General features: G+C 40.8%; 1 gene segment (V, D, J or C); it reads right to left on the bottom strand.

Moving 5' to 3' along the window:
- Nucleotides 1–2,968: 2,968 nt before the first annotated feature.
- LOC118565314 lies at nt 2,969–3,601 on the bottom strand. The segment is given in 2 exon segments: nt 2,969–3,280; nt 3,427–3,601. Coding segments are annotated over 2 exon segments (360 nt in total).
- Between the last annotated feature and the right edge of the window lie 17,979 nt (nt 3,602–21,580).

Here is a 21,580-nt window from a genome sequence, read left to right as displayed (position 1 = left end):
ATTCTGTACCAAAACCATTGAACTGGATATTTTCAATACAGATTATTTAAATGCCTTTGAATATTCAATATATCATTTCACAGAAGCATTTTAGAACATAGATTACAGGATTTCAGTAATTATCACTAAAATGCTCGTGTCAAAAGTAATAGAGAACATCATCTTAGTTTTGTGAAATATTTTTCTGTCTATTAAATAATTGATCCATTTTAAGACATTTGAAGATTAAAGGACGTTTACACGTGATCCTTTGTTTTTACCAAACAAAGTGAATTAAAAAAAATTGTACCGCATGTTTTGAATCTAGTTTTACTTCTCTATATAAGTTTTTACCATTTAGAAAATGTGTTCTTTTTTTTTTTACCGATACAAAAGCTGTTAATTGTTGTTTTTAAAATATTTGTTAGGTATTACAATAAGGTAACCTAATGACTCACCTCGTGGTAAATTATTTATCAGTGCATATTTGTGATCTAAACAAAATTCTTTTATGATTCATCTGGAAACACCAAAATATATTTAAAGTTAAACACAGGAAATTGATGCATATCCATATAATTAGAGTTTGATGACATAGCAAATGCATCACAAAATCAACAGAACAGGTACTAATGTTCAAGAAAGTCATTGGAGACAGAAAGTTAAAGTCCTTTCCCAATTTTCAGCTTGCAGTGTGAAGTCCAGTGTGTGTGTATATATATGTGTGTGTGTGTGTGTGTGTGTGACTAACTTTAACAGTCAACTGAAACCTCCATCTGTGACACACAGTTCAGTTTCTGTTCAGTCTGAATGGGGGAGGTTTTTGTACGAGTGATTTTCACTGTGTGAATGAATGTGTGCTGCTGATGTAGAAATGACCCACACAGTAGTAAACTGCAGCATCTTCAGCCTGAACTCCACTGATGGTCAGAGTGAAGTCAGAGTTTGATCCACTGCCTGTAAAACGACTTGGAGTCCCTGATGCTCGAGTTCTGGCATAATAAACAAGCAGCTTAGGAGTTTGTCCATCTTTCTGTTGATACCAGACTAAACAGTGGTTGCTGTAGTAAACATAAACATTCTGACTGGTCCTACAGGGGATCCTGGCAGATCCTCCCAGATCAGCTGTCACTGCTGCAGGCTGAGTCACTGTGACCTGACCTCTGGACTCTGAGGACACAGAGACAAAAACATAAAGCAGCTTGATGGTTTTGTGGGCTTCATTTCAGAGGGACAGATGTTGATAGAGGAGAGGAGTTTGATCCTCTGGACTTTACCTGTGAAGCAGCAGCAGAGGAGAGTCCAGATGAGGACGCAGATCAAAGTCATGTTTTTGATGAGGAGGATTTCTGTGTCTTCTGTTGTGATGAAGGACAGCTGTCAGTCCTCCAGTGTTCAACTCTCAGGACTATAAACTCTCCCAGAGCACTGGAGCATGGTGCTGCTGATGCAAAGTGCCTCTCTATGGAAATGTTCTGTAGTGATTCCTGTAGGAGCTGGGATCTTTAAGTCACAGTTGCTCTTTCAGTCAGAATATTATTTTTCTGTGCAAAATTCCATTAACAATTTATAGAAAACATTCTTCATATTACTTTTCAAAACAGTTTTATAACTATTTATCAGGTGCAATCTACACTTAACATATTTCCATTGATTCTTTATATTTTTAATAGTTTCCATATTTAGTGTTTGTGGTAATGTTACTTTACTTTTCTATAAAGTTCAATTTGCAGATAAATTATATAATTTCAAGAGCATATATCACCCCAAAGTTTACATTTGTTTTAATTGTGTTTTGCAATTCTAGATTTAACTTATTAAACAATTATTTGGAAACCTCCAATATTTTTAAAGACATTTAAAATTCCCCAAGCTCAATGAGTTTGTATCACTGTGGTGGACTTTTGGTGGAGGAACCAGACTTGAGGTTGGAGGTAAGTCACAGTAAAAGCTTTTTTTTCCAGTAATAATTGTCTCTTTAGAGTATCTCACTTTGATAAAGGATGAGACTAAATTGTGATAATTTTGGTGGAGAATCTTAGGCTGAAGGTTTAGTTTAGTCTGAAAATGTTCTGTGTCCTGTTGAAAGTAGAAACTATATCTTTGTTTTTATTATTCTCTTATACTGTTTTAAATAAGACCATAAAACAGGGATTAAAGTAAAGCAACACTGGAAGTAAAATGTCAACAATATGAAGACTAATTGTCATGAAAATAAGTTTCAGTCGTCTTAAAACATACATTTATTCGAAGCAAAATCTCAAAGTATTGATGAAAGACATAAAAACAACTTGTGATATTGATCAGAGCTTCTTAACAGTTTAAATTTGTTTGACATTTTACTGAATGACTGGAGCAGCACCCTGAGGCTCCCTGCAGACCAGTGGAGGAAGGTGGGCTCTGTGACCTGTGAGGCCTCCAAGGGCTCCCAGCCTGCAGTCACACAGACGCTGACCAGAGACCAGTGTTCCCAGTCCTGAGCTCATTCTGTATTGATTCCGAATGAGGACCCAGTATTCAGCCAGACATTGAGAATGCTTCACAGAGTTTATTGCATGGACGATGAAGGTGGGTAAGGCAGGCAGACAAAAAATAATCCAGGCAGAAAACAGAGCTGACAATCCAGGCAAAAATAACTGACAGGAACGGGGGTCAGACTGCAAAAACAAGAGAACAGATCAAGGTCAGGTAACATAACAAAAATGGCAGAATAGCTCTTACCCGAGGACTGGTGAACTAGGGGTGAGAAAAGGCAGAGGCATGGGGACAAGAGATGTGACGTTTCGGCAGGGAAGCAGCAAAAGAGACAGACTTAAAAAGGCAGGATAACAAAGGGAAGAGGGAGAGCCATTGAAGAGTAAGTAAAGTAATAATATAATCATCTTTGTGCCAAAGTACAGTTTGATGAACATCATTACAAGTAAGACTTCTGCTTCAGTGCAGCTGTGGATCAGTTCCTCTGCAGCTGAGGGAGGTTTTTGTACGACGTTGTATCACTGTGTGAACGGTCTGTTGTAATCCTGCTGACAGTGATAAACTCCTGCATCTTCAGCCTGAACTCTGCTGATGGTCAGAGTGAAGTCAGTTCCAGACTGACTTCCACTGAAACGACCAGAAACTCCAGACCAACGCGAAGTAGCATCATAAATTAGGAGTTTAGGTGCTTCTCCAGGTTTTTGAAGGTACCACTGTAAATCATAGGAAACTCCTGAACTGGCTTTACATTTGATGGAGACAGTCTGTCCTGGAACAACAGCCTGAGAACCTGGAGTCTGAGTCAGGATGATTTCCCCTGATGAACCTGGAATATAGTAATAAGACAATAATAAAGCTTAAAGAATGTAAGTAATGATTAGTTTCTATGTGTTTCTTTTCCATCACAGTAGAACATCTTCACAGTGAATCTGATTAGATCTCAGACAAAGAGTTTATAAAACAGATTCTCACCGTGAACCAGGAGCCCCAGGGTGGTCAGCAGTAGAGTCAGTGACATCATCATTGTGCTGCTGGTGTGTCAGTGGCTCTGAAAGGCCTGGACAGCCACTGATCAACACTGACCTCTTAACAGCTGGGAGCAGAGAGGCAGGACACATATGCAAACACACAGAGTCAGTCACATGGAGCTCAGCTCTACAGCTCATAACGCCTCCTTTTCACTACAGAAACATCTGTCATGTATTTAGTAATCTGCATCTCCTGCTACATGTCAGGATATTTCCTCCAACCTGCAGAGAGAGCAGCACTACAGTTAAACTCAGAGTTTATGACCTTTAGCTGCCTGCTATCAGATTCAAGTCAGGACTCCCATACACAGGGTCTATTTAATGTTATTTATTAATGATCACATATTTATCTTAATCCGTGTCAAATCGAGTTTGTTTTGGAATGAACTTCTGATCCTCTGTGAAAACCAGGTTAAAATCTATTTGCACTTATATTCCTTCTCACTGTATTGTAATGTTTAAACTTTATCTGTGGCAGATAAAAAATATTGATTTAAAATCATTTATTGCTTAATACAGGAATAACAGAATGTCATGTTCTCATGTGTTTGCATTCAGTCAGCTTCACCAGTCATCAGTTGTGTTTCTATTCAGTCTGAATGAGTTAGTTCATTGATTGTTTTCCACTGTGTGAACACAACTTGGCTGTTGAAAGTGTCGCTCTGACAGAATCTTCAGCCTGAACTTTATTGATGGTCAGAGTGAAGTCAGAGTTTGATCTACTGCCTATGAAACCATTTAGAGTCCCTGAAACTCTGCTGTTGGCCACATAATGAGCTGCTGGATAGTTTAATTCAATTTGTATTCTAACCAAGCTGTTTAATGTCTGTAATCTGGCTCATATAAAGTTTTTAACTTTAGTTTCTGTTAAAGCCATGCTGTGTCATGACAGGAGATAAAGGCTAAAACAATTATATCACTGTTTAAAGAAACTCCAGTCAGGACCTTAAGATGTGTGGTCAGCCAAGAGAACTAAATCTTCTTCAGGTTGTTAGTAATGTTTTCTATAATGCATACCTAAATGCTGATCAATGCAGGTAAAATTTTATCTTCCACAACAAAGTTTTTCCAAGTATATTAAAATATTCAAACCTAAAAATTAACTTCAAAGCCTCCTGCAAAATCAGCAATACATTTCAAAGTAAACTATTCATGTGAGGAAATATCTCCACAAAATGATTGTTACTCTGTGTGTCTGTGTTTAGTGAGCTGTGTCAGAGTCTGCTGTGACATTCAGCTGCAGTTTCTGTTCAGTCTGACTGAGGGAGGTTTTTGTACGACTGTTTTTCACTGTGTGAACACCCACTGGCTGTTGATGTTATGATAACTATGACAGTAATAAACTGCAGCATCTTCAGCCTGAACTCCACTGATGGTCAGAGTGAAGTCAGAGTTTGATCCACTGCCTGTAAAACGACTTGGAGTCCCTGATGCTGGAGTGCTGACATAATAAATGAGCAGCTTAGGATGTTGTCCATCTTTCTGTTGATACCAGGCTAGACAGTGGCCGATGGAATTAACATAAACATTCTGACTGGTCCTACAGGTGATCCTGGCAGATCCTCCCAGATCAGCTGTCACTGCTGCAGGCTGAGTCACTGTGACCTGACCTCTGGACTCTGAGGACACAGAGACAAAAACATAAAGCAGCTTGATGGTTTTGTGGGCTTCATTTCAGAGGGACAGATGTTGATAGAGGAGAGGAGTTTGATCCTCTGGACTTTACCTGTGAAGCAGCAGCAGAGGAGAGTCCAGATGAGGACGCAGATCAAAGTCATGTTTTTGATGAGGAGGATTTCTGTGTCTTCTGTTGTGATGAAGGACAGCTGTCAGTCCTCCAGTGTTCAACTCTCAGGACTATAAACTCTCCCAGAGCACTGGAGCATGGTGCTGCTGATGCAAAGTGCCTCTCTATGGAAATGCTCTGTAGTGATTCCTGTAGGAGCTGGGATCTTTAAGTTGCAGTTGCTCTTTCAGTCAGAATATTCTGTTTCTGTGCAAACACCGATTAATGATTTATAGAAAATATTCTTCAGATTACTTTTTAAAACTGTTTTTAATCATTTATTTGGCGCAATCTCCACTTTTAACATCTTTCCATTTACTCTTCATATTTCAAATTGTTTCAATATTTAGTGTTTGTGGAAAATGTTACTTTACTTTTCTATAAGTTTAATTTGCAGATAAATTATATAATTTCAAGAGCATAAATCACCCCAAAGTGTACATTTGTTTTAATTGTGTTTTGCAATTCTTTATTTAACTTATTAAACAATTCTTTGGAAACCTCCAATATATTTAAAGACATTTAAAATTCCCCACTTTGTTGTACCAACACTTAGGTAATTTTTGTGAATGACAAGGATGAAACATACCAAGTCAAATCAAAATCATATGTATGTACCTTTATTTTAGTGGCACATAAAGATCCACTGACTTAGCCCCAGCAATGTCTTTCTACAGCTTTTGATCCTAAAGAAAAGCAATTTGACCACCAGTTAAACCAAGTTACCAAGAACGAATGAGTAGTTATAGCCCATAAAAAATATAATTACTGAGATACCATGTAAACTACACATACTGTATATGAAACTGCAAAAGATTGGACACCAGCGCAATTCCACCGTAGCACCAGTATAAATGAGTTAATCATGCATGCAGACGCTCTGTGTGCCCTGATGAAGGTTCACTCACCTCAGCATGCCAAAAGCCTGCAGCCACACCAATGAATGACTGTCCACCTACTTTCTGATCATCCCTAATTATATCACCATGTAGGAGAACTCCATTTAAAGTCTCTACTCTCAGTCATAGACTGTTATCTTTCTTCTTCTCCTCCTCTTCTTTCTCTTCTTCCATGCTGACCAACAGTAGGCCAATTTCCACCAGCATCAACAGTGGTCATTGTTCACCCTGTTTTCAATCAATGCGGTATGGAGATCATGTTATTGTCTTACATGGTAAATTTGGCAAAGATTATACACCTGATGTCCTTCCTCATGCACCATTTATCCAAGCTTATGACCAAACTCTGAATAGGACACAGGACACTGTGCCCCTGTGAGGCAGCATTGCATTGAATAGTAGTTTATCAGAGTGATTTATTAAGTTATTAATCTAAACTCTTTTCCTTAGACTAACAACTGCTTATATACAATAACATTTTGGGGGGATAAAACATGCTAGCATTATTTATAATTCTATGTGCTGTAAATTAAATTATCAATTAATAATGAATTTATAATAGCTATAATTATGAGTAGTTTACGTCTAGATTTAAAATAACTTAATATCACACAGGCAGCAGATTTATGTTATTTGTTTTCATGAAAGCGAGTGAGCCGTGTCTCTCTACAGTCAGAGGTTTTTGTACGGCGGCTCAATGAGTTTGTATCACTGTGGTACACGTTTGGTGGAGGAACCAGACTGGAGGTTGGAAGTAAGTCAAATTTAAGGCTATTCTTTTACAAACAGCATTTATGTTTAGTAATTTTTTTTTCAAATAAAACCTGGAACAATTATGTATATTTTCTGTTTCAAACAAATAGAACATTTAGCAAAATAAAGTAGTCATTTTGTGAACAAAAATCTGAAATCTCAATTAGTAGATGATTAGGAGCTTCTTCAGGGTGAAACATAGATTTTGTAGGTGTTTTATCTAAATTGTAGGTTTAGTTTAGTCTAAAGTCAGAGAGCCGTGTCTCTCTACAGTCAGAGGTTTTTGTACGGCGGCTCAATGAGTTTGTATCACTGTGGTGGACTTTTGGTGGAGGAACCAGACTGGAGGTTGGAAGTAAGTCATATTTAAGGCTATTCTTTTACAAACAGCATTCTTGTTTTGTCAATATTATTTTTCAAATAAAACCTGGAACCATTATGTATATTTTCTGTTTCAAACAAACAGAATGTTTAGCAAAATAAGTCCTGTTGTGAATGAAAATCTGAAATCTGAATTTGTACATAATAGGAGCTGCTTCAGGGTGAAACATAGACAGATTTTCTAGAACTTATATCTAAATTGTAGGTTTAGTTTAGCTTAAAGTCAGAGAGCCGTGTCTCTCAATGTGTCTCTACGGCGGCTCAATGAGTTTGTATCACTGTGGTGGACTTTTGGTGGAGGAACTAGACTGGAGGTTGGAAGTAAGTCACAGTAAAAGCTTGTATTCAGTAATAATTGTCTCTTTAGAGTATCTCACTTTGATAAAGGATGAAACTAAATTGTGATAATTTTGGTGGATAATCTTAGGTTGAAGGTTGAGTTTAGTCTGAAAATGTATGAAAACTGCGTCTTTCTGCAGTCAAAGGTTTCTGTACAGCAGCTCAATCAGTTTGTATGTCTGTGGAGGACTTTGGGTCGTGGAATCAGCCTTTATGAATGATTGGATGTTTTTTAGTTATAGCTCTGTGTCCTGTTTAAAGTAGAATTTATATCTTTATTTTCATTATTTTCTTATACTGTGTTTTAAATAAGACCATAAAACAAGGGTTAAAGTGTAAAGCTATACTGGAAGTAAAATGTCAACAATTTGAAGAGTAATTGTCATGACAACGAGGATCAGTCATCCAAGAATGTACATTTTGTTACTGAGTTATTTGAAGCATAAACTCAAAGTATTGATGAAAGACATGAGAAAACTTCTGATATTGATCAGAGCTTCTGAACAGTTTAAATGTATTTAAAATGTTACTATATGATAAATAGAACTGTATAGAAACATTTATTAAATTTTTAAAGAAAATGACAGCCGATGTTATTTTGAATATCAGGTAAAAACGTAATATATTGCTTCTACATTTCAGTACTGATATATTTTAGTTCAAACTGTATTCTCAGTCTTCCTGAGCTGATATGCATGAACAGTTTAGAAAGGGAAGTGAAACAGAGCATGAGCTGAGTGGCTGCTAGAGCAGAAAGACATCTGTCAGAAACTTCTTTATGGAGAAAATCAACTCTAACAGGACAAGAGTTGAAATGACTGTTGTTAGATTCTAGTTCCTGTCCTCTAACCTGATTGGTGTCTCCTAGGTGATGCCCGTCCCACCCTGACAGTGCTGCCCCCCTCCAGTGAGGAGCTGCAGCAGGGGAAGGCCACCCTCATGTGTCTGGCCAACAAGGGCTTCCCCTCAGACTGGAGTCTGTCCTGGACGCTGGACGGCAGCAGCAGCTTCACCTGGGAAGAAAACAAGAGCCGAGTGGTGCTGCAGAAGGACGGCCTCTACAGCTGGAGCAGCACCCTGAGGCTCCCTGCAGACCAGTGGAGGAAGGTGGGCTCTGTGACCTGTGAGGCCTCCAAGGGCTCCCAGCCTGCAGTCACACAGACGCTGACCAGAGACCAGTGTTCCCAGTCCTGAGCTCATTCACTGGGAGTTTGCTGGTCTTTTCCTGCTACTGCTCTGTTTTTGCTCATCAATCGTTTCTCTCATTTTATCTTTCATAAGTGTTCATCTGTTCATGTACAACTTGATGACTGAAATAAAACTGACAAAAAAATAATTGTTGTTTTACTTTATCACTTAAATGTATTTTTCGCTTTACTAGAACTGTTGCGCTGGACATTTTCAAATGAGGTATTTAAACAGCTTAGAATTTCCTTTTTGCTCTATTTTAGACAAAGTTTGATGATTTCTGGATCTCAGTCATAATACTGATAGATGTTCCCGTGAAGCACAAACAATTTTATCAAAAGTCGAGTTGTATTTACAGCACAGATCAATTATGTTTTGCAGAATTAACACAGTCAAATTATATCCTGCAGAGATATTAAGGTATGCAAATAATTAATTAGGATCAATACTTTAAATCAGCTGTGACAGTGCATAAATATTGTATATTTTTATGGGACTTGATTAAATATTGTAATATATGTGGATTTTTACAAAACCTTCTCCGGCTGGACTGCATAACGGAGCTCACAGTTAAAACACAAGGAGGCGGACTATGTCTCTACATAAATGAAGGCTGATATACAGATCTCAAAACAATCATGCAGCCCTGTTATAAGAATTATTATTCTGAAGTCACTATGGCCTCACACCACTCGGACAGAGGAGGCCTGGAGACCTGATGTCTGTGTATAAGTTCCACTGTTTGCCGAGTGCAAGGCTGAATGCTGCGTAGAATGATTATTCTCTATGATAGACTGTCTTTGTTATGTCTCTAGCCAAGGCCACGGTGCAGTATTAGGGGAAGCCGGAAAGTGAGACAGAGACCGCAGCGGAACCGTGGGGTGCGATTACTTTCCATCTATGTGAATCTCTGCTCTGTTTCTGAAGAAGAAGCCAGAGAACTCTGATTCCTTATTCTTCAACTGGAGGAGTTGCCTGAAGAGACCCTAAGCGCGATTAGATTATTTTCTGCCTTGTGCCTGAATGGCCGGAAGGCTTCCTTAACTTTGCGTTCTTGACGTTTCAGACTCTTCTCATATTGTGTTGCTGTTTGTTTAACTGCTCTGTTCCGCTGACTCACATGTTTGATTTTTTTTGTGTTAAGACATCTACACTTTAATGTTACATCATGTTGATCAATATGGTTTTATGGTAAAAAATGGAAACTGTTTGCTTCAGACACACAAGGACCTATGGTTTATGCACCTTTTTGATTTGATATAGGAAGAACCAGGATCGGATTGGCTCTAAAGATCCTTTAATATTAGCGGGTAATGATAACACTTAGATTCAATACAGGGTTTTCAGGCTCAGATAGACCCTTTTCACAGTGACGTCATGCAACTTCCGTTCTGCGGTGAAGCAGGGTATCTTTACTTCCGCTTTCTCTGCGAGCAGTGTTTTTACATAGGGAATTCACACAGTCCCTCACCAATCTACCCAAATTTCGTTTGGGAGACGTGCACAGACTGGCACAAAAGCTTCCGGCCACACCAGCCTCCAAACTCGACAAAGATGACAAGTTCTTTGTGGAACAGTACCTTTTTGATTATGAAGGTAAGAGCTTTGTCTTCTTAGCTCTGTTGTTAGCATAGATGCTAGGATAATGGTAGCTATGCTACCAATAGGACTTTTGTCATTTATTAGTTTTCTATTTCTCCATTATATTGCTACGCTAGCTTTATTGCTATATCAGCTATTCTGTTTCACAGCTTTTAGCCAATGAGTCACACCAGGGATATAGTTGATGTATAATGTTGAGCCTTTTCATACTTTGTTTTGGAACAGTGTCAATGCTGTTGGCCACTTGGTCACAGCTCTATGAATAAAAATGAGGAGCCTCATTCCCTCCCGTTTTTTTTTGTGTAGTATTTTACTGAGGTTGCAGACTTTTGCAGTATCCCTCAAAATTCCTCGGTGGGTTCAGTGTGTTTCTTAGTCTCGTCAGTAGATCTGGAGCCTCAATTAATAAAATAATTCTACCCATTCCTGTTAAAACTGTGATAATTTAGGACATCATAGACTGAGAAAGACGCTGTCAATAATGTTGCAAGCACACTGCATGCACACTAATAATCAGTTCACTATAGTATTTATGGATTATGCTGCTGTCAGGGCAAACCCCTTGTGTCCTATACTGTTATTTTCCAGGAACTGACCAAAAAAACATGGATTTAAAAAAACTTCAGACATCACACTTCATATATTTTAGTTATTTATTACATAGATACTTCATAGCAGCTCTGTCCATTTTACCTTTTACCTGTCCTGTTTATCCTGCTGCCTTGCTTCGGTTCCCCTCTGCCTTACAGAAGAGCCTGCTGCCGAGCTCTGGTGGGTTCTCCCCTGAACTGTCAATTCTCTGCCGAGGTGTGGACCCTGCTGCCTGTTCCTGGTTCCAAGAAGTCTCTCTCCGGTCCGTCAGCTCCTGCCAACACCATCACCCTGTTCCCGTGCAGTTCTACCTCGCTGGTTACATCACCCTCCATCCCATCAAACCTTCAATAAAGACTTTCATTTTAAGTCCCTTGTGTGTGGTTCTGGGTTCATCCATAGACAAATTAGATTTAGACAACTTTATTTGTCATTATGTATGCACAGAGTGCGTACAGAACGAAATTCCGTTTGCATACAGCTTGAGAATTACAGTAAATTACAGCAGTGATTTAACAGTAAACAATTGAAATGTAAACAATGCAGGAGAAAGAGACAGTGTGCGATCACAGTGTACAGGTGAGTATTTTTAAAAAACATTTGTATGTGCAGAAATTAATTAATTTCTCAGATTAATTTCCTTTCATTAACAAATTGATTTTGACAGCTCTAATAAAATTTTACGTGGTGAGCCACTGAAATTATCTTGGGAATAGCTAAATTAACTTATAACTCAATTATCTTTAAGAAAGAAAGATGGAGTTTAATTTGTTAAAGACCACTTGCAGAAACATAGGTGTCCTCGGAAGAGAAGTGCTGACTGCAGGCGTAAGTGCTGCCACGAAGGATTTTAAAATTTGGCCCCTCGTCTCTTCTTATTGCCGTCACCCAACGGGCTCCAGTCTCAGCATCAGCCGGGAAGTCATGAACACTGAGATATGGAAAGTTTTTTTTGTTGTTCGAACAGTGTGGGACACTGCAGTAGCGGTTTCTCTGTGATTGTGCCATGCTTGGTGGATATGATGCTGCTGAGAGATGGACACAAGGGGAGAAAAAAATAGATTAACTATAATACTTTTTAAAATCTTAATTTAACCAGATAAACTCCCATTGAGACTAAGATCTCTTTTTTAAAGGTTGATCTGACTAAGAGGTCAGCAGCACATGTCATTACTAATACAGTATAATAAAAACAATTTCAGGCTTCTACTTAAAATATACAGTATTTTGCACAAAAACTAAAAAAAAGTGCATTAATATAAGTGCAAATAATATTATGAAGAAAATTAATTATAATACACAGAAAATTCAGAAACAGAAGTACTGTCCAATAGACCCACGGTAATTTTTTTTAGGAATGAACAAAAAGATTCAAATGGAATAAGATCTTTTTAATTCAGTGACTGCAATTATATATATATAACACGTCACCATAATCAAGTAAAGGGAACAATGTAGCAGATAAATGTCTCTTTTTTCACTCAGTGAACAAGATTTATTTCTATAATAGCAAAGCTACAGTAATCATTTTATAACATCTACATCAGATTAATGACAGGTAAAGTAAGCTAACAAGCTGCTCCATGTTAGCTTTGATCTTCATGTTACTGTCCCAATCAAAGCATCTTTATAACAGCAATGATCGCTACAAATACTAAGGAAAATAAAGATAGTCAATAAGACACGTTTTATATTGTGCTCTCAGTCTTACCTAATGAAATCACGCTGATTACTGATAGGTAAAAGTTTGGTAAGGTAAGCTAACAAGCTGCTGCATGTTAGCTTTGATCTTCGTGTTATTGTCCCGATCAAAGCATCTATATAACAGCAATGATTGCTACCAATACTAAGGAAAATAAAGATAGTCAATGCGACACATTGTGGTCTCAGTCTTACCTTATGAAATTGCGCTGATTATCAGTGAAACACCTCTTCACCTCCCGAATTTTCTATGTAAAAGCATGTAGCCGGAAGTAAAGATACCCTGCTCCGCTTCAAAACGGAAGTTGAGTGACGTCATGTGAAAAGGGTCTATTGGCCGAGAGCAGATCTCCCTGGGAGGGGGGCCTTGCCAGTTTTTACTGCCCCCTAGGGGTAGCTTTTTCTGGGGTTCCCCTGGCCGCACTGAACCTCTCCTGCCTTTGCTCCTGGTGTAAGTTTGGAGTGGTGGATTATTGTCCATCGTAGGAGTGAGTGGAGAAAGGAGTAGGAGGGTATTCAGGGTGGGTCAGAGTAGACGGATTCGACCTTGGTTACTGAACAGGTTTAGCTTACCATAGTCTAATGTAATTTTAAAATAATGTGCGCATAGGTACCTAAAACAGGCCTTACTTAAGTAGACGAACCCTAAATTGTAGACAAAAGCTAAATCTTTGATCTTGTGTGTTAAACCTCTTTGAAGCATTCATGTTGATCTGTATTAAAAGTTCCAGCACTACCCGGTTCCAACACGGGAACCCTTTGGGTCCCACTTTACGAGTTTACAGAAATGGTTCCTCTGTGCTTTGTTCACATTTTCAAGTGATGGGTCATCTTGTTTTGTCTTGATGCTGACAACGCCATCATCAAAAAAAAAAAAAAAAAAAAAGAGAGGAATGTTATAAGAATTATTATTCTGAAGTCACTATGGCCTCACACCACTCGGACAGAGGAGGCCTGGAGACCTGATGTCTGTGTATAAGTTCCACTGTTTGCCGAGTGCAAGGCTGAATGCTGCGTAGAATGATTATTCTCTATGATAGACTGTCTTTGTTATGTCTCTAGCCAAGGCCACGGTGCAGTATTAAGGGAAGCCGGAAAGTGAGACAGACAGAGACAAGGCAGACAGAGACCGCAGTGGAACCGTGGGGTGCGATTACTTTCCATCTATGTGAATCTCTGCTCTGTTTCTCAATAAAAGTGCTGGAACGTCATACCACCGTCTCGTCATTTAGTAAAGATGGGAACTCAGTTACTATTGTTTAATATTCCACCCAAAACTCCCATAACAAGCCCTCACCCAGAGACATTACTCATTAGCTATAAACCCTTTTATTCACCGCAAGAGTTTTACTGTTTTTTGCTGGTCGCTGTTTACATTCCACCTCAGGCCAGTGTTGATGAGGTGTTACACCTGACCAACCAAATAACTAAAAAAAAAAAAAAAAAACTCCAGATTCCCTGATCATTGTTCCTTTTGTCTTTAACATAGCAAACCTCAGCCTTTACCTTTTAAAAGTACAGGTATATTACTTGTTCCTCCAGGGTGGTCAGCAGTAGAGTCAGTAACATCATCATTGTGCTGCTGGTGTGTCAGTGGCTCTGAAAGGCCTGGACAGCCACTGATCAACACTGACCTCTTAACAGCTGGGAGCAGAGAGGCAGGACACATATGCAAACACACAGAGTCAGTCACATGGAGCTCAGCTCTACAGCTCATAACGCCTCCTTTTCTCTGCTGAAACATTTGTCATGTATTTATTAATCTGCATCTCTTGCTAGATGTTAGGATATTTCCTCCAACCTGCTGAGAGAGCAGCACTACAGTTAAACTCAGAGTTTATGACCTTTAGCTCCCTTCTATCAGATTCAAGTCAGGACTCCCATACACAGGGTCTATTTAATGTTATTTATTAATGATCACAGATTTATCTGAATCTGTGTCAAATCTAGTTTGTTTTGGGATGAACTTCTGATCCTCTGTGAAAACCAGGTTAAAATCTATTTGCACTTGTATTCCTTCTTATTGTATTGTAATGTCTAAACTTTATCTGTGGCAGATAAAAAATATTGATTTAAAACAATTTATTTATTATTACAGGAAAAACAGAATGTCATGTTCTCATGTGTTTGCATTCAGTCAGCATCACCAGTCATCAGTTGTATTTCTATTCAGTCTGAATGAGTTAGTTCATTGATTGTTTTCCACTGTGTGAACACAACCTGGCTGTTGAAAGTGTCGCTCTGACAGAATCTTCTGCCTGAACTTTATTGTTGGTCAGAGTGAAGTCAGAGTTCAAACCTATAAGTTAACTTCAAAGCTTCCTGCAAAACCAGCAATAAATTTGAATGTGGACTATTCATTAGAATTTAGTTGTGAGGAAAAACTATCTCCATGAAATGATTGTTACTCTATGTCTGTGTTTAGTGAGCTGTGTCAGAGTCTGCTGTGACATTCAGCTGCAGTTTCTGTTCAGTCTGACTGAGGGAGGTTTTTGTACGACTGTTTTTCACTGTGTGAACACATACTGGCTGCTGATGACATGAAAACTCTGACAGTAGTAAACTGCAGCATCTTCAGCCTGAACTCCACTGATGGTCAGAGTGAAGTCAGAGTTTGATCCACCGTCATTAAAACGACTTGGAGTTCCCGAGACTCGATTCCCAACATAATAAAAGAGCAGCTTAGGAGTTAGTCCATCTTTCTGTTGGTACCAGGCTAAATAGATAGAGCCATGAACATTCTGACTGGTCCTACAGGGGATCCTGGCAGATCCTCCCAGATCAGCTGTCACTGCTGCAGGCTGAGTCACTGTGACCTGACCTCTGGACTCTGAGGACACAGAGACAAAAACATAAAGCAGCTTGATGGTTTTGTGGGCTTCATTTCAGAGGGACAGATGTTGATAGAGGAGAGGAGTTTGATCCTCTAGACTTTACCTGTGAAGCAGCAGCAGAGGAGAGTCCAGATGAGGACGCAGATCAAAGTCATGTTTTTGATGAGGAGGATTTCTGTGTCTTCTGTTGTGATGAAGGACAGCTGTCAGTCCTCCAGTGTTCAACTCTCAGGACTATAAACTCTCCCAGAGCACTGGAGCATGGTGCTGCTGATGCAAAGTGCCTCTCTATGGAAATGCTCAGGCTGACTCCAGCAGGGATTTTGGAACAATATGAATTTAAGAATATGAGTTTTTACAGAATAAACCACATAAACCAATAACCAGATATTTCTTTATGTATTTTTCTCACAATAGTTCCTTTAGATTACAAAGAATTAAATAATTAACATAACACATATTTCAACCCATATGGCAGATGAATGGCAGCATTGCTTGTGTCAGTCTCCTCCAGGGCACCTGGGACTACTAACATAGATCAATTTCGTGAGAGTGTGAACGTGTGGTGAATGGGGGAATATAGTGTAAAGCGCTTGGGGTTGTGGAAATTGATAAAATGTTATACAAGTACAAGACATTTACCATTTTACCATCCATATAAATAAATATGGAACTAACTCATTCTTTTGAAGCCCACGTTTTTGTTTATTCTTACATTAATATTTACTGGTGATGCATTTCTGAAAATGATTTTCAAAGTTATTAAGGGCAGGTTCATTTTACTATTTTATAGCTTACAATGATCTAAACTGTCATGTTGATGTAGCTTGATCACCTGTTATCCCACTGCAATAGAAGAAATTCACCAGGACAAAATATCTAATCATACTAAAAGGTTAGAAATTGTACAAAAAATTATCTTTTTTGTTTTGTTTTTTCATCAGAAGATTCTAGTTTGTATCTTTTTATTTATTTGGTGGCATCAGACTCATCTAATAATAGAGCAATTGTTTATATAGTTTGTGTGCAAGTTGTGCTATTTTCATGGCCGTTGATAACTGAAGTTACTGTGATAGAAGTGTTTACCCAACTTATCTTTGAAATTAATAAAAAATAAATGCTACCCATTTGAAAAATGTCTCTCAGTTTCATTTTCACTGCTGCTGATTTGTTGTTAATGCAATGAAGGACTAAAGTGGTTGAGCAAGGATCATAAAATGCATATCACTATGATGTAGTTATTGCCAGTTATTAGATGTTTCTTGCATTAACATCGTACATTTTTTATAATATTAATTCTAAGAACTCATTTGCAGGATATTTCCTTAGGGATTTTATTGTATTGAGGGGTGTTAAGCAAAATAGCTTTTCATTATTCTGCTTATGCCAAAACACATTGTTTCTTGTTTAGAGGATACAAAAAGTTAAAACACGTTTAAATGTTTCAATACATGCATCTGGGTATTCCCAGTGAACCGTGTCAGTCTCCGCAGCTTTCAGTTCAATTTCAGTTCTCACTGAGTCATTTTTACACAAGATTTATTCACTGAGTGAACTACCCATGTCCGTTGATGCTAGAAAGACTTTTTGTCCAACAGCATGCTTTACAGAATATATTTTTTAAGGTGTTTTAGTTTCCGCTTCGGGATTAGTGCTGTTTAAAAGTATTATTTAAAAGTATTTTATAGTTTGAGCTTGGAATACCTACTTCATCCACCCATTTCCTAACACGCCTATCCCTTTTGGGGTCGCGAGGGGTGCTGGTGTCTCCAGCTGTCAATGGGTGAGACACTGGGTACGCACTGGACTGGTCTCCAGTCTATCACAGGGCAACACAGAGACAAACAGGACAAACAACAATTCAGGCACACACTCACACATAAGGAAACTGTACCTACTGTGCCCCTGTGTAGCACAGGATACCTACTTAAAAAAGTATATTACTTTAGGATCAGTAGTGTTTCTTCATCAAGATTTATCATAAACATCTCAAATGTTTTAAGATGAAAAATAACTCACAAATAAACAATTCAACCATCTGGTGGATGTTTTAAATGGGTTTAAAATATGACTGTGCATTTCTAAATATGCTGTTGGTGTAACGTTTCTGGCACTGGAGCTGCTAATTGCAATCAGCGCACCTGCGATGTCTCCGCCTCTACCTGCTTATAAGCTCTGCGCAGTGCAGTCTCCAGTGCCAGAACGTCTCGAGCCTTACGGTGAGAACTTCCAGCCATCTTCCTGAGAATCTGTCTGTCTGTCTGCCTGTCGACCTGTTTTGCCCTTGTTTTTTGAGCCAGCCTGAGCCCTTTTGGATTTGTCTGCCTGCCTGAGTCCTGTTCGTCAGCCTCAGAGATTTGGACTGCCCTCCTGTGTTTCGGACCCTGCCAGCCTGTGAGTTTCGGAGATTGCGTGCCCCTTTTTGTCTGTTGTGCTTCTGGATTGGATTTGGATTTGGATTGGATCTGGACCTGGACCCGTTCTTTGGATTCTCCCTTGGATACCTCTGCTGGATAAAACGGATCTCCCCCCTGCCCAAGACCCGGACTGGACCTGGATAAAGAATTGGAAAACCCCTTCACGGACTCTGCTGCTTCCTGTAAACCAGACGCTGCTGAACCAGTCGTCCTCGTGCCCCAGGAACCGCCAGAGGCTGTGTGCTGCCGCACAAACCAAGGGGGGTCCGCGTCGCCACCATCTTTAATAAACTGTTTAAGTTTTACTCACTCGTTTTCGGGTATTCCTTGGGTCCATCCATAATCATTACAGTACGTTCTGGCCAACAGAGACATGGACCCTGTACCCGAAACCCAGTGGCGCGCGGGGGTAGAAAGATCCATTTCGGAATTAGAAGTTGGTGTTTCGGAGATCCTTATCATCTCCGAAGTCAGACTAGCCCGCAGCCTTCACTTCCGCAAACAGCTTCCGCGAACCCTCCGTCACTTCCGGTGACGTTGCCCATGTCAGAGCCCCGTCTCACCCCGCCGGGACTGTTTTCTGGTGATCCAGAGCAATGTAGGGCTTTCCTCACGCAGTGTGAGATACATTTCGAGCTACAACCTTCCACATTCCCCACTGACCGAGCTAAAGTCGCTTACTTAATCTCCTGTTTGGCCGGTAAAGCCCGGTTATGGGGAACTTCCGAGTGGCAGAATGACTCACGCATTTGCCACTCATATGATGCCTTCTCCAAGGAGCTCGTGAGAGTTTTCAGTCCCGTGTTGCCCTGTCGAGAGTCTTGTAGAGGGCTTCTATCCCTGAGACAGGGGGATAGGTCTGTGGCCGATTACATAATTGATTTTCATTTATTATCTGCGGAGAGCTTGTGGAATGAGTTTGCCCTTATGGACGTTTTTATTCATGGGCTCAACGATAAGATTAAGGATGAACTTGCTACCCGAGAGTATCCTAAGTCCCTCAAGCAGCTTGAGGAGCTGGCCACTAGAGCGGATCTCCGTCTCATGGAGCGACGAAGGGAGCGTCGCTCTAAACCCCCAACCCACTCTCGAGTCTCGGCTCCTCCTCCCGTCACCTCGCCGGCCTCACAGAAACCGTCCGAACCTGAACCTATGCAGTTGGGCAAGCTGGGTCTGTCAAAGGAGGAGTACCAGCGCAGACAGCAACAGGGACTCTGCCTATACTGCGGTGGGTCGGGTCATCAGGTCCGAAGTTGTCCAGTAAAAGGCCAAGCTCAGTAGGGGGTGGGACGTCCTTACTGAGCTACACCAAGTTAGCTGTCCCATCTGATCGTCTACTGCCTACAACTTTAACCTTTGCCTCACAATCTCATGCTGTCTCTGTTTTCATCGATTCAGGGGCCGACAGAGTTTTTGGATGAAGGCCTGGCCAGGAGGTTAAACATTCCACTGCACAATGGCTCTGCTGCCCGTAGTGTTCTCGCCCTGGATGGGCACGAACTCAATCAGTCACGCCTCGTCTCCGAGCCAGTGGAATTAACTATGGGAGGTAATCATAAGGAAGAATTGACCTTTATGATTATTGATTCCCCACAGGTTCCAGTCATCTTGGGCGCTACCTGGCTCCGCAAACACAACCCCCAGATTGACTGGCGGCGGGTCGAGGTTACAGGTTGTGCTTCATCCTGTTCTGAGTTTTGTTTATCTTCCGCCCAGCCTCCTCACTCTGCTAAGGGTAAGATTGATGAATTCTACCCAGATCTGTCCAAAGTTCCGTCCGTCTATCATGATTTAAAGGAGGTTTTTAACAAAGCCAAGGCCACAAGTTTACCTCCTCATCGCCCGTATGATTGTGCCATTGATTTATTGCCAGTCACCACTCCTCCTAGAGGCCGTCTCTATTCCTTATCCCCTCCGGAGTCCCAGGCCATGCAAGATTACATTAACGACAGCTTACGAGCAGGCATTATTCGCCCCTCTTCCTCTCCAGCAGGGGCAGGCTTTTTCTTTGTGGGGAAGAAGGATGGCTCCCTCCGCCCATGCATTGATTATAGGGGGCTCAATAATATTTCGGTTAAGAACCGATATCCTATTCCCCTAATGAACACTGCGTTCGACCAGGTCCAAGGAGCTCAGATTTTCACTAAGTTGGACCTTCGCAACGCTTACCATCTGGTCCGTATTAAGGAGGGGGATGAATGGAAGACCGCATTTAACACCCCCACCGGCCATTATGAATACTTGGTCATGCCATTCGGTCTTACAAATGCTCCAGCCGTTTTTCAGAACCTAGTTAACGAGGTTCTTAGGGATATGATTGGTCGTTATGTGTTTGTTTATCTGGACGACATCCTTATTTACTCCAAGAATCTCTCCCTTCACAAGCAGCACGTTCCTTCCGTCCTTCTCCGTCTCCTACAGAACCAGTTCTATGTAAAGGCAGAGAAATGCGAGTTCCACACCTCTTCTACCTCCTTCCTCGGTTTTGTTTTGTCCCCCGGACAGACTGCTATGGATCCAGCCAAGGTTCGTGCTGTTAAGGAATGGCCCGTCCCAGTGGACCGTAAGCAACTCCAGAGGTTCCTGGGGTTCGCTAATTTTTATAGGAGGTTTATAAACAACTACAGTCAGGTTGCATCTCCACTCCACGCTCTCACCTCAAGTAAGACCAAGTTTGTTTGGACAGAGCAAGCGGATGAGGCTTTTAAGCTTCTTAAAGAACGCTTTACCTCAGCACCGATCCTGATTTCCCCCGATCCAGAGAAGCAGTTCATCGTGGAAGTGGATGCCTCTAGTTCTGGGGTCGGGGCTGTCCTCAGTCAGGAGTCTGTTGATGGCCGCATTCATCCCTGTGCTTTCTTTTCCAGGAAGTTGTCTAAGTCTGAGCAGAATTACGATGTTGGCAACCGAGAGCTCCTGGCCGTAAAGTTGGCCCTTGAAGAGTGGAGACATTGGCTCGAGGGCTCTAAGACTTCTTTTTTGGTCTGGACTGACCACCGCAACTTGGAGTATCTTAAGACGGCCAAGAGACTCAATCCAAGACAGGCCAGGTGGGCTTTGTTTTTTAGTCGCTTCAACTTCTCCCTTTCCTACAGGCCTGGGTCCAAGAACACCAAGCCCGATGCCTTATCTAGGGTTTTTGAAGCCAAAGAAGAGGACCCGGATCAAGAAAGGGGGTTCATTCTGCCTGACACAGTCAGATGTGCTGTCTCCCGCCTTGGACTCGAAAGGGCGGTAAGAGAGTCTCTCGGTTCCGTTCAGGTACCCAATAAGTGCCCGAAGGACAGGCTCTTCGTCCCTCCTCAACTCAGGTCCAGAGTGATTGAACTTTGTCACAGTTCCCGCCTTTATGGTCATCCCGGCATTAATAAGACCATTTGGACCATCAAGTCCCAGTTTTGGTGGCCCACTCTGGTCCAGGATGTCGGGAGGTTTGTTGCAGCCTGTTCCCCTTGTAATCAGGCTAAAGTTTCCCGTCGCCCCCCTTCAGGGCTGCTCCACCCTCTGCCTGTCCCTTCTCGCCCTTGGTCCAGCCTTTCTATGGACTTCATCACTGGCCTTCCCTCCTCAGATGGGTTTACGGTTATCCTCACTATTGTGGACCGAT

Source organism: Fundulus heteroclitus, chromosome 13 (genome assembly GCF_011125445.2).
Source record: "Fundulus heteroclitus isolate FHET01 chromosome 13, MU-UCD_Fhet_4.1, whole genome shotgun sequence".
Lineage (NCBI taxonomy): Eukaryota > Metazoa > Chordata > Actinopteri > Cyprinodontiformes > Fundulidae > Fundulus > Fundulus heteroclitus.
The sequence above is the reverse complement of the archived record's forward strand: the minus strand, read 5'-3'. Positions and strand labels throughout refer to the sequence as shown.